The sequence below is a fragment of the Rhinolophus ferrumequinum genome, chromosome 24, assembly GCF_004115265.2.
Source record: "Rhinolophus ferrumequinum isolate MPI-CBG mRhiFer1 chromosome 24, mRhiFer1_v1.p, whole genome shotgun sequence".
NCBI classification, from domain to species: Eukaryota; Metazoa; Chordata; class Mammalia; order Chiroptera; family Rhinolophidae; genus Rhinolophus; species Rhinolophus ferrumequinum.
In genome coordinates, this window is record NC_046307.1 from 9,270,977 (window position 1) to 9,285,184 (window position 14,208).

At 40.9% G+C, this 14,208-nt stretch overlaps 1 protein-coding gene across 1 annotated transcript in view; it reads left to right on the top strand.

Moving 5' to 3' along the window:
* The first annotated feature begins 1,069 nt into the window (after positions 1 to 1,069).
* HSPA4 (heat shock protein family A (Hsp70) member 4) overlaps positions 1,070 to 14,208 on the top strand; it is a 38,275-nt gene continuing 25,136 nt past the window's right edge. The window contains exons 1-3 of the mRNA XM_033096166.1: positions 1,070 to 1,479; positions 11,342 to 11,399; positions 13,247 to 13,387. Of these exons, the coding sequence (XP_032952057.1) occupies positions 1,373 to 1,479; positions 11,342 to 11,399; positions 13,247 to 13,387 (306 nt within the window). The 5' untranslated portion in view covers positions 1,070 to 1,372. The remainder of the gene's footprint in view (positions 1,480 to 11,341; positions 11,400 to 13,246; positions 13,388 to 14,208) is intronic.

Consider the following 14,208-nt stretch of genomic DNA (forward strand, 5'->3'; position numbering starts at 1 on the left):
CCAGTATTTCCCTAGGTAGGAGAAAAACAGGAGATGAAGTAAGGTCAAGGTCAACTTTTTTTTTTTTTAACTTTTTGTGAAAAAAAGTTAGGAGGCCCTTAAAAAATATAATCGAGTAAATATTCAGAACAAGAAGTCACAGCAAATTACTGGAGAGTTGTAGATTCAGATTCCCCTTCTCCTGAAATCTCATTAAGCAATTTATCAGAAATGCATATTACATGGAATTGCTTCCTCGCAGCTCCCGGAACACTTTGTGACTCTCAATAAGCCCCTGCTGTCCCAGGTACCCGTGCAAGTGAGAGGCCCTTAAATTAAGATTCATCAGCTTCATGAAATCCTACCACTTAACTGTCTGGTCTTAACCAACCTGGGTAGCATATCATCTGTGTCCCTCGCATCCAGCTCAGGACAGGTGCTTGGAATATACTGGGGATTAAAAAGCTTAAATCCTGTAAGCCCCTCAGTCTGATCTAAAGACACGAGTGGTTTAGAGAGCAGTGCGACAAGGCTAAAGTGAAAAAAAACCAGGCGGTGGGACTGGGAGTGGATTCCGTCCCTCAGCCGGAGAGGGCGCCGTCTTTGGCTATGACACAGCTCGACCGAAGGCCCCACTCGGGGCCGGCCTCCCACGGCGGCCTTCTACTCTACCGGCCAACCTACTCCCAGGAGAGTACAGGAGCGGGCCTTCTGGACTTTGAAGATTAGCTCGCGCTCCCGTGTTGGGGGCCCAACGCAAGGTTGGGCGCACGCGATTGCCCCACCGGAAGTTTCTTTGGAGATAAAGAAAAACAGCGGAAGTAGACCAATGGCGCTTCCTCAGTATTTTGCCTCCATCCAGCTCTCCTTTCTTTTGGAAGGGGAGGTGCTCCACTGCTCTTTGCTGCGGTGGAGAGCCGCTGCGGCGGATGCTGTGCGCAGGCTCAACTGGCCAGCTCCGCCTCCCAACCATCTTTCCACCGCCCTGTCCCTTCCCAGGTTCTCGAGCCTGGACATGACGTACGTTGGTACGTAATTGGAGGCGGGACCTCAAAAGGAAAAGCGCCTGAACCCAGATCTCGCGAGAACATTCCTTTCCTTCGCAGTTATCGCTCTGCAGCTTTACTCTCGTCGCAACGAGATCTTTCGAGATCTTCTCCGCCCCCGCTACCGGCGTTCTCTCTGCGGCCGCTGAGCCGGAGCCGGCCTGAGCAGCGCGCTCCGCTGCGGCCCCATTTGCGAGGACCTAGGTGCTCGCGCGGGCACCCGCTCGTTCCCCACTAGCTGGTTCCCCGGCCCACGCGGCCCCCTTTCAGCGCGCCAGCCCCGCCGAGGTCCGTGTTTCTGTCTCGCCGGCTGGACCCGGGTTCGAGCCCGAGCTGTATCTGGCGCCATGTCGGTGGTGGGCATAGACCTGGGCTTCCAGAGCTGCTACGTTGCTGTGGCACGCGCCGGCGGCATCGAGACCATAGCTAATGAGTACAGCGACCGCTGCACGCCGTGAGTGTGGGCCAGGCCGACCTCGTGCACGGGTGTTGGGGGGTGGAAGCGGGGAGGTAGCAGTTGCTGGGGTTTGCGACCCTCGCTGCTGGGAAACGCTTGTGGAGTGTTCCCCGTTCCGAGCTGAATACCTGGTGGGTACGGGACCCTCACTGGGTGCTAGGTTCCTAGTGGCCGCGACCCTCCGTGTGGGTCTGCGCCAGGGGCGAGGCCTTTTCCTGGTGGCCCGCCGACTGAGCAAAGACTGAGTGGGTACTCGGACCACGGGAAGGTAATGAGTAGGAGCTGGAGGGAAGGCAGGCCTGGGATGTAGGATGGACAGTGGTCCTTTCAGCGGGCAGGGCCAGGGGCTACTAACGTTTCTTGAGCCCAACACAGAGTTCGGAGCTTTGCACACAGCAGGTGCTTAATAAAAGTTGAGCAGGTTCTGGCGTCTGCCGGCAGCGAGACAGTCGAACGGCCGGAGTCCCACGTGAGTGGGGGCGGGGCGGCGCCCGGAAGAGAGGAAGCCCCAGAACCGGAGGGTCAGGCTCCTGTGGACCAGGGATCTGGGGATTGAGATGGGACAGACAAATGTCAGAAAAGGACTTAATAAAATCGATGCCTTTTTGATACCTTTGCATTCACTTTGTTTTTTCACATCGTTTCAGTATCTTGAACTATATTGGGCCATTTTCTGCTATTCTGTGCGCTTCCACTTTCACCGTAATACGTTCCAACCAGGGTGTTGGCCGCAATTGTTAATGAGTGACTCGAGCTCACTTTGACTTTTAGAACCTATAGTAAGTTTTGGGACCAGGCTAGGTAGACATAGCTCTAAAAAATCTCGACTCACCCAGGTCCTTCCTTGGTTAAAGAGTCTATTTTTTGAGTACGTGGAGATATCTTTAAGTCCATTGCCTTCCTCTTGGACAAAATCTTTTAAGAAGCTTCGTATTTGTTAGGTTCTTAGTGTGGCGGTTCACGGGCGTCTGTTCTAAGGCACGCTTTTCACACTAACTTACCACGCTTCTTAAGAAGATTGCCATAGCAGTACTAGATGGCCCGGTCTACTAGCCTGATGTTTGCTGCCCAGGAGACACACAACATTTCCCTTCCACTTGTCAAATTTCTGCCCTTTATTTTAGACCTAACCCAGGTGCTTCCCCTGAAAACCCATGGCAAACTGAAGTTTGATGTCCCTTTCTCCACTTTGTTTATAATTTTTAACAACTTTATTAAGCTATAACTTAAAATGGACAGTTTGTTTTTGTGTAGTCACAAAATTGTGCAACAATTAGCACAATTTTAAAAACATTTTCATCACTCCCCCAAAAGAAAACCTATACCCTACTCTCTCCTATTTTTATAGCTTTTAACAATGGGTATTATGTTCTAATTTGTATTTACAGGGAAGTCTTGTATACTGAATTTTTTAAAGCATTAAAGTTTGTTTTTAAGTATTTAAACATTAATTTCCTATTTGATAATTGTCTTTCTCTCTGGATTTCATCTGTAAAGATAGTCTCCAAGGAATTAAAAAGGCTAGAGTGCTGAGTTAGGCATCTTGGTCCTTTATTGCCTAAAATTGAACGTCCTTTTGCTCCATAGGGAAGAGAATCCCAAATATTGGAACAGTGTTCCTGTCCTTTATTTTAGACTGTTATCTTACGCTCTAATATTTTTTTGACAAATAGCAGTTATAACAGTTTTACCATAAATTCCATTATTTAAAACTGAGTTATTTTAGAAGAAAAGAATTTAATTTTCCCAGATTACTGTTAAATTTGCCTCAGACTAAATGATGGGTGAATGACTAAATGATGGGTGACCAAATACACCATGTAATTGTGATAAGGAGATCCCTTTAAATACTTTAAATGGTTTTCCTTGGATGTGCTATGTTTTCCTTTGTTTCCCAGGAACGTACAGGGATGCCATACACCCAAGTTATTTTTGAACTGATTTTGGTTAGCTTAGATTTTGGAGTCTCTGGTTAAGTGGAACATGGGAACAGAAAGGTTGATCTTTGCAGTGGTTATGGGAAAATGGTTTTATACCTCAGAGGTACATAGACTGATGTAGGTTTGTTTTAGTGTGCGAGTGGAAATGAGATGCAGATTGCAAAAGGCTGGTGATGATGGAAGTGCACCCCCTTTCAAATTGGGGTAACAGGATTTGGGTTCAGTTTTTGAGGAGCCAGCTAAGTCTTACTCAGAAGAGACCCTTGCTTTTCCATCAAATTTAGGTTTCCTTCATTTTAGCAAATACTGAGTGTCTCCAAAATGCCAGTCATTGTGCTAACCCCTAGAGGTGCTCTGATGAACAAGTAAACAAGATCGAGCCATCATGGATATGGCTAGTGGAAAAAACCAGATGCTAAACAAATATATACATAATTACTAACTGGTAAAGGTCCAGATGGGAAAGTACAGGTTACTACGATGGGGACATAAGTTAGATTTGATAACGGCGTGGAGGTGGAAGGTGCCCTTAAAGAAGTGCCATTTAAGTTGGTACCTGGCGGATGAGTAGGAATTTACCATGGAGGTTGTGGTGGGTCTGAGGAAGAGCTGTCCCAGGCAGAAAGAGCAGCAAGTGAGGAAGACCTGAGGCAAGAAGAGCTTGGCACACTTGACATACTTACAGGATCATAGTCACTCGAGCCACTTGAGAGAATGTGTGAGAAATCTGGAGAGGAGCTAGGCAGACCAGATTATGGTAAAGCTTTGTAAATCTTGTTAAGGATTTTTATCTAGGTGCAGTGAGGTGATCCAACTTGTATTTTTAAAATGTGATTAACTTTTTGTGGCAGATGGATTTGAGAAGGGCAAGAAGCAAGGTGATACCTTAGTAGGCTATTGCGATGTTTAGTCCACGAGGGAGTTGACATTGCTCTCCACCAGAGTGGTAGCATGGGGGAGAAGGGTGGGCAGCTTTGAGATAAACTTTGGAGTTCTAAATAAGGATTGTCCATGTTGATGTTTTTTGACTGTAGGCTTTGGAATAAGATGGAAGCCCATTTTTATGTTTAGTTGAATTGTTAAACAGTAGGAAGGGTACAACCATAAAGCTTCTTTTTTTTTTTTTTTTTTTTTTTTTTAAAGAGTTTATTGGGGAAGGGGAACAGGACTTTATTGGGGAACAGTGTGTACTTCCAGGCCTTTTTTCCAAGTCAAGTTGTTGTCCTTTCAGTCTTAGTTGTGGAGGGCACAGCTCAGCTCCAGGTCCAGTTGCCGTTTCTAGTTGCAGGGGGCACAGCCCACCATCCGGAGTCGAACCGACAACCTTGTGGTTGAGAGGACGCACTCCAACCAACTGAGCCATCTGGGAGCTCAGCGGCAGCTCAGCTCAAGGTGCCGTGTTCAATCTTAGTTGCAGGGGGCAAAGCCCATCATCCCTTGCGGGACTCGAGGAATTGAACTGGCAACCTTGTGGTTCAGAGCCCACAGGCCCATGTGGGAATCGAACTGGCAGCCTTCGGAGTTAGGAGCACGGAGCTCCAACCGCCTGAGCTACTGGGCCGGCCCCTATAAAGCTTCTTTTGCAATAAAAATGTTATTGGACTGCCAAACATTAGAGAAGTTAATTGAGCCATACTTTCCAAAATGAGCAACTTATGGGGTAGAAATGAATTACTTAAGAAAATCTGTGTGTGAATTGATTATCATTTTCATGGACTTAGTTCCTAATAATAGGAATTTGAGGAGATGACTATTAATAACTGCCCTTGAGAAGGCAAAAGCTGAAAGTATGTATAGGTTCTGGTTAACAGCAGATTAACATCTGATACCTTATTTGTCCATGAAAATTATTTCTCTGTGTAGTGAATGTCTTTACATGTGTAGATCTAGGAGCAACAGGATGACTTAGGTCTTTTAGCTTCAAAGAAAAGGAAAGTTGATTTGTTAACTAAAGCTTCATGTTTCTAATAGCAAAGGTTATGAAAGTAGTTTCTTAGAATCATTTAAGAACTGAAATACAACGTTATCTACAAAATTGGTATAATGTACACGAACTTTGTCATTAGGTTCTAAATTGTTTCTTAAAACACTTCTTTCTTAACAAAATGCTTGTTTCTTGTAACAATAAAAACACTATAAAGTGCTAAAGTAAAATTAAGTTAACTCTCCCTCTAATTATTTGCTATGTATCCTTGTTTACCTTTATTTCTACAAATATATGTAGGGTATGTGTGTGTGTGTGTTTAAACAAAAGTGATCATACTTATATTTTGTAACTTTTCTTTCACTTGTATTTTAGACATCTTTCAGAGTCAGTAAATAGGAATCTACCTCCTTAAATTTGTATATTCCATATTATGGCTGTCTCTTAATTTTTCCATTATATGACTAACATGTTTTCTTCACTCAGGTTATTTCTAATATTTTGCTATTACCTATAGTTCTTCAACAAGTAGTCTTTTATATTTATGTTTACACGTCAATACTTTTATTTTTGTTGGATAGATTTCCAGATGTGAAATTGCTAGGGCAAAGGATATATGTGCTTAGAGTTTTAGTAAATATTGCCAGAATACTTGACAACAATTCAAGGGATTAATTTATACCAGGCACATAAGTGATTTCTCTACCTCATTGGGGGTGTGAGCATTGTAACGAGTTAAAGTGTTTAGAATAATGTCTTACATACAGTAAATACTGCCTAAGTGTTTGCTAATACTGCTGTCACTACCTTTCTGTAGTTTTCATTAATCCTCTTTATTAATGGATTATATATTGGGACAGTGAAAAGAAATCTATAGAAGTTTGCCTTTGGGGTTCATCAGATATGTGGCTTGCAATGTGCAGATATTGACTCAGGAATTTGCTGTACTTTAGGAACAACATCTCATAAGAATGAGTTATTTGGTCTATTTGATATCAACTTTCTTGGGTACTTTATAGTTTGGGGCTAAGGCAGTAACCAGAGGATACTTTGATTAATATAATAACCATTTCCATGCCAGTTTTGCTTACATCTCTTATTTGATAGTCTAAATACTGTTGTCTGTTCTCTGAAAAGTTAATTTTCTTATGTTGTTTAAGAAAGTGAATTAAGAGCAACAGTTGTCCTAATATCCTGAGAGCAGTTCACACACAAACATGAAACTACCTTTTAAGGATCTGTGCCGATAGCAGCTGTTTCTAATATCCTATCAGAATGTGCATAAATATTTGGTCAGTAGTATTTCTTAGCCAGGACAGGGAGAGCAGTGCTATTCTCTGGCTTAAAAAGATTGTTTCTAGGACATAAAGATTAGAACAGTCTTGAACTTGATTTGAATTAATTTATAATAATGTCAACCAATAATTTGGAATGGAAGAAAAGTAATGGCAGTCAAATAGCAAGTGTCTGAGTACTTATGTTTTTTTTAGTAGCATTAACTTGGTGTCGTGTGTAGTATAGGGGAAGAAATGTAATCATTCTAGTTGGAAATATGGACGACATAAAGCAACAGTGAAAGGTTATTTAAGTACAGACTTAAAATACTGAGTTCAGAGGAGAGGTTACATCAGTGGGGCATGGAGTGATGAGAAAAGGCAGCAGTGAGACTTGAGCAAATAGGATTAGAATACATGGAGGAAAGGATTTGGGACAGTCCTAGGGAAGGTGTAGAAGTTGGAATAAATCTAAACGGTTTGGTTTGCAGTATTAAAATAGGTATGTATGGGATTTGGAGTCCTGAGTTTGAATCTTGGACTCTACTAATTATGTTTCTGGGCACATTCATTCGACCTGAATCAAGTTATAAAACTGGATCAATAATAGTTGTTTTCTCAGTATTTGGGAGGATCAAGTGTAGAATGCTTATCACACTGCCTGGTGTATGAATAGTGAAAGCTATGAATGAAAGGGATGGGATGTAGGCTGTGTGCAGATTTTGGAAGTTCCTGGTGAATGGGGCAGTAGTAGATATGTCGCCTTTAGATAATCTTGTTATGCTTGTTCCATGTCAAAATTCTGACGGAATAATCCAGCTATTGAATATTTTTCAGAGGATGTGTTGAGGAGAGGCAAACTGAATGGAATTTTTTATCTTTTGAGGACATATTTACAGGCATACCTCAGATATATTGTGGGTTCAGTTCAAGACCACCTGCTCTAAAGTGAGTCAGTCTTTTTGCTGGTGGAGGGTCTTGCCTGCAATTTGTATAAAACACATTTGTGAAGCGCAGTAAAGCAGAGTACAGCAAAATAAAAGGAGGCATGCCTGTATTCGGATTGCACATACAAGTACTTACTTACATGCTAGTGGTGGCCATCTATGTGGGGGGGTAGTTGTGGAATCACAGATAACCTTGATTCACACCTTGTTCCTAATTTTCTACAATGACCTTGCACTAGAAAGCACTGAACTAGGTCTGGTGCTGCCACTAATACTCAGTTTAATCTTTTTGGGCTTTCTTCAGATTTATATATTTGGTTTCTTTGTGTAAGCTTTTAGTTTGAAAAATGCTTTAATTTGTGCTGTTTGACATATTGACCATTAACTTGCCCTTTTTTGTTGGAAGTGGTATGACTATTTCTCATGGGTAGATGATTTTAAGGTGGCTGACTGGATTTTAGTGGACAGTTTGAGGTGAAGCAGATCTTTCATAGCAAACTAGTTGGTTTATTTTTGTATGAAACTCAGACCAGGACTTCATTGGCACTATAGTAATAGCTAATATTTTGTTATTTATTATATCCCAGTATCTGATATAAGTGCTTTATAAATGGATCAACAAAGTTTAATCTTTAGAGCAACCATTTGAGGTAGGTGCTGTAATTTCCCTATTTTAGAGAAGAGCGATTGAATTTCAGAGAGGTAAAGCAACAGAGGTCACAGCTAGACAGGCAGAGAAGGGATTTAGACAGACCCCTGACTGATTCTAGAGCCCGAGCTCTCTTTACTGCATATGTGTTCAAATCAATCAAGTTGATGGCAAAGTGGAAAAGCTAAGGGTTTCTTTAGTGCAATAGTTTATTGTTGTAGAACTTTTTAAAGAATGTGTGAATTACGTAGTGATATTAGATTAATAGTTTTCTATGATATGGTAAGAAAAGTGTGGACTTTCCCCATACTGTACAAGAGTTACATCTTGTGTAAGGTGTTACCGCTGTATTATGTGCAGGTTGAGGTTCCATTAGTGACATTGGACTACTTTGTAAGAAGGTGGGAACTATTTGTAGTGTGTGTATGCATAGACCAAAAAAAGGATGAATAATTTGAACTGAGACACACTTTTATTTAGCTTTTCAAGATGTATGAAACACTTCTATAACTGTTAAGGCAGAGGTAGACTTTAAAAGTAAGAAAAAAATGCTAGAACTGACTTCAAGGAAATGATTACTTAGAGCAGCTCTGCACGATAGAACATTCTGTGATTATGGAAATGTTCTGTATCTGCATTGCCCCAAATCCAAAAGCCAAGTCTAATAAGTGGGAATGATTAATTTTTACTTGAGTGGGATTGGGAAGGCTTCACAAACAAAGTGGGTGATACACCATTTCCCCCTGAAAATAAGACCTAGCCAGACAATCAACTCTAATGTGTCCTTTGGAGCAAAAATTGATATAAGATCTGGTCTTACTTTACTAGAATATAAGGCGGTTTTATAATTAAATATAATATGATATATATAATATTCTTGGCCTTATTTTACGAGAATATAAGACTGGGTCTAATATAATGTAATATAATATAACACTGGGTCTTATATTAATTTTTCTTCCAAAAGACACATTGGAGCTGATTGTCCGGGTAGGTCTTATTTTCCGGGAAACGCAGTATCTGGAGAATGACTGATTCAGAAGGACCAGAGCATTTCAGGTAGCAGAAGTTCCATGAGGAGAGCAGGAAGATTGGAAGACTGTTTAACTTGTGTTGGGTTACTATGTGCATGAGATGCAGCTGGAAAATGGGGATGCGGATGGAATGGTGAGAGACTTTTAGGTTCTACACTAATTTAGGTTCTACATTAAGGGATCGGGGCTTTATTTGTTGGTAACTGGTTTTCTTTGGAAGGTAATTAGAAGCTCTTGCTTCTAGAGTTACTAAGGTAGAATAGGAAATTAACCCTAAAACAGGGCATACAGGAAAGTTGGGAGCATTAATGATTTTTATTCTTGGAACTAGTAATTGTTTTGAGATGAACGTTTGAGAAAAGGGCTATAGGAAACAATGGAAGATACAAATAACATTGCTTTTCAGTTACGTTAGGATTGAGGTATTGGTGGGGGATACATCTTAGAAAATCAAATCGGGGGGGTTTTTAGAAAGACGTAGTTTTACCAATGGGTAGGCTTAGGCTAGAGGGCCTTTTTAGACTGCAGTGAATGGAGTGGGTGAGATTGCCTTGGGCGATTTCCTAAAGGGCAGTGTGGTCTGTGCTAGAGATATTTAAGTGGTTCTCAGGAAATTAAAAAAGAAAAAAATTAATGATTATTGTATTTATGGGAGGGCAGGGTGGAGCTTGAGGGGTGTGCCCAGCATGTTCTAGGCCCACAGAGCTTAGGGTTTGGAGGAAATCTGATGAGGTCCCAGGCTAAACCATATTTATACAGGGCACAGCTGCCTGCAACGGCTCTGAGAGAGTGGTTCACAGGGGTTCTAACCTCATTGGTTGGAAAGGATCACTAAGGTACAGAGGCCCAGCTTTCTGTCAGTTTGCATAGAGCTAATAAGTTTATTTAAGTAAAACAATTCTCAGTCAATTAATAGGTCATCTAATATGTCAGATTTGGACCAAGGTAGTATGGCTCCAGAGCCCTATTTCTTACTAACTCTGCTGAATTGAAGGGACTAGAGGTCCAGGGAGGATAGAGAGGGTCAAAGCCAGAATGTAAAGTATGGAGAAATGAAAGTAATGGAGACCTGACGCCATTTCTTTCAGATTGCATGATCCTGAGTAAATTTAATACCTTTATGGACTCAGTTTTCTTTTCTATAAAATGGGGATAAGGTGGGTTACTTAGGATTAAATGAGATAGTACACACAAGTAATCTATGCAGTCATTATAATTAAAGTAGAAGGAAAAGAAGGCTTTACTAGCTTGAGGGGGAAATGGACTCTGGGAAGAGCTTTGTCTTTTTGGAGTTTTTGGTGGTGTGTGAGTTGATGTTACTATACTTGAGAAAAGCAGCTACTGGAAAGGGAGGTGACAGATACGCGAGAGTAAAGGGAACACAGGGCAAGTTTCCAGAGGGATTAATTAGAATGAAAAACAGGGTGACGCACAAGGGCCATGATAGCAAAAGCATCAACTCTAATATAACTGACTTTTTTTAAGCTTAAGCACAGTGTTTTAAAGTAGTACCTTTTAGCAGGTTTCAGTTTTGATTTCTAAAATAAGCAGCAAATAGATCAAACCAGCAAGCAGTATATGAGTTGGAAGCATGTATTTAGAAATAGGAATAAAGTTTTTTGTCAGAAATTCTCTGTCCTTGGAAGGTAGTTCGAGAAAAACTACTTTTTACTTATAGACAATAGGGCAAGAGTTGTTTTCAGGGTTTATAGACTGTTCTCTTGGTACAGTTATAAGCTGTTTTAAAAAACAAAGAACATTATTTGATGAGTTGATATGAGGGTACATTATGTTATCTTGGGATTTTGAACATCAGACTTGCAGAATTAGAGGGGAGTGGAGATTGGCTCGTTCACGTCTGTAGTATTGTAGACAGATGGTCATCACATAAAACTTGTGCTTCAACATCCAAATGACCGGATTCCCATTATTCTAAGAGGCAGCCCATTCCATAAAGGTTAAAGTCTTAGACTTAGTGGGTGAGTTAAAATATGTGGCTTTTTAGCGAAGATTCAGAAGTCCAGCCTGCTGTGGTTTTGGATGTAATGTTGCAATTAAGTTATATGTTTAAATGTTTATTTTATCTTCTAGGGCTTGCATTTCTTTTGGTCCTAAGAATCGTTCAATTGGAGCAGCAGCTAAAAGCCAGGTACGTAGAGCTTTGTTTTTTCCTAAACTGGCTGATTTCTCTGGTTTGTCCATCCTTCCAGCCAGCAACGATTCGAGAGCCCAGTGTGTGCCTCGCACTGGTAGGCCTCGGCGTCCAGGTGAGAGAGACAGACCTGATCCCTCTGTGTGTGCTCAAGTGATGAGCACGGACAGTACCGCCTGTTTCATGCACACTGCTAGGATGTGTTTTGCTCTTGTTTAAGCAAGACTTGTTCCTGGGCTTTTTAAAGGCTCCTTAAAGTCTGTCTTGTTGGGCCTTTTAAGATTTCTCATCATATGAGGGTCAGTGTTGTCTCTAGATTTGATCTCGTTAATCATGGTTCTCAAGGAAGGAAATCATACTTGTAGAAGCACATCAACTTACCTACCATTAGTTTACTTTGTAAACCAGGAATCTGACATATTTGCTGGTTTCTGAGTAACCAAAGCAGCAGAATTCCGAGCTCTATTATCCTGAGTGTCAGAGGTTGCTGTAAAATTACGAGTTGCATGTGTGACCTTTTTTATTGTTCAATCTGGAGCAAAATATGGACTGAATGTCTCTCTGGACTGGGCAGGGCCTAACATTTATAAGCCTAAGAAAATGGTGCTTGGCCAGTTGATTATTAATTCAACTGGGTGTTTTATAATCTCATTTTCAAAAAGCTCAAGATAGTTTAGGAGGCAGTAGCTACCAAGTACACAGCGTTATTGAAATGTCTTTCCTTCTAAAATTCCAGTGAATCCTTCCTGTTTTTAACTTTGCTTTCATTATTGAGAATACAAATTATTGTACTAACCTGGCTGCCTATTTCTAGGTTGACACACTTATTGTGATACTGAGTTTCTGCTTGGCAGCTTACTGAAGCAGGACCTGATTTGGGAGGCCTCACTGGTTTACAAAAGGACTTCTGTGTGTGCCTTTTGACATACCCGATGCAGAGTTGCTCTGCAGCTTTTCCTTGCGGATCGTTACACTGTTTAACTCTTGCATTGGGAAGAGGAGCCTGTAAATCTTAAGCACGAATCCATTCTTGAATTTTTTGAATGTCTTTGCCTGTAAATTATAATAGTTAATGCTAGAGAAATTAGAAAATATAATAGTATAAGGAATTTGGAAGTTACCCATACTACCATTATCTAAAAAGCACTGTTAGTATCTTATTGTGGAACCTTTTGTAGTTTTTCTAAGCATACAAACATGTTTTTCCCTCCTCAGAAAGGGAAATCATACTATGTAGGTATTTGTCTTCCCGCCTCCTATAATGACCTTACACACTGGCTATACCACCATTTATTGACCCATGCCCACTTAGGCTATTTCCGGTCTGCTGGTATTACACATATATTCTGTCAGTAGCTCTCTGCATTCATCATTGCATACTTAGTGTAGTCTTTTATCCCCCTTATGATAAGTTTCTTTCACTGGAATTTCTGAATCGATAACATACTTCCAAATTGACTCCATACTCATAGAAACAAGTATGGAAAGTTTGAATCACAAACTGCGTAATTTTTAAAGGCTAGAAATAATTTTGTTATGTAAATGTTTATTAGAAGTTTAAGACAGAAAATACTTTTCTAAGCGTAATGACCTGTCTTTATGGAGAAGCAGGACAAGCCAGGCTGTGGTCTCTGTTACCTGTACAAGCCCCTCACCCCTCAAGCCTCACTTCACGTGCTAGCAGGCATCATTAGAAAGGTTTAGAGCTGAAGAAAACTGGAACTCAGAAGGAAACTTTGGAGTTAAAATGATGCTAGTTCAGTCTGAGGCTGTTGAATTTCTTTTTCCCTAATTTAATTGCTATTAGTCTTTCTACTCTGTGACTTTGATATTCTTTCTTTTAGATCATTTCCAATGCAAAGAACACAGTCCAGGGATTTAAGAGATTCCATGGCCGAGCATTCTCTGATCCGTTTGTGGAGGCAGAAAAATCGAACCTTGCATATGATATTGTGCAATTGCCCACTGGGCTAACAGGTATAAAGGTAAGGTTCTTAAGGTAGTGCTTATGATTAAAATACAGCATTTTATTCTATCAGGCCAATCTAGATCAGTACCATTCTGATTTCATGTTGTAATGACAGTGCTTACAAATGCTTAGTTAGGAAAAGCTTTCACTAGTAAAGACCATTTGGCATTTTTTGAACAATTTGGATTTTGATTGTTCACATGGGTTGGATGGATGGGTAGTGATATTTTGAAGTTAATGTTACCATTGCTGTTTGTCTTGTTTACTGATGCAGTCGCTGTTCTGGTATGATTTTTAGGGAATGACTTCTGGAAAAGCAGGCAAAGAAATCAACACTTTAAAGTCACTAGACAGATATATGGTCATACTCCTGACAGTAGGAAGGAGGTTGGAAAGGTGTTCTTTTGGGGAAAAGGGAGTTTGTCTTTGTTATGTCTGGGACATCTAGAAGAGTCTTTTTGTGAAACATACAGTGAACTGATCATACAAAAGAAGTGAGAGGCTGGGGGATAGGTAAGGTGGACACATTGCCTCCTAGCACTCAGAGGTGGAAACAGTCCGGTGGGGGGACAGGTTGAACTTTCCGGGCAAGTGAGTTTCGAGAGAGGAGATTTGGTATTTGAGACATCCCAGTTGGAGAAATGAGAATCATGGGAACAGGCTCAAAATTCAAGAGATGATGAGAATTCTGAGAAAAAAGGTAGTCAATTATGCCATGATAGCCGAGAATTCAGTTGACTTGAGAAGTGAAGAATTCTGATAACTGAAGAATGATCACTGGGTTTATGTTAGGGTATCTGTGGCAATAATCTCAGAACAGTTTTAATGGCCTAGGAA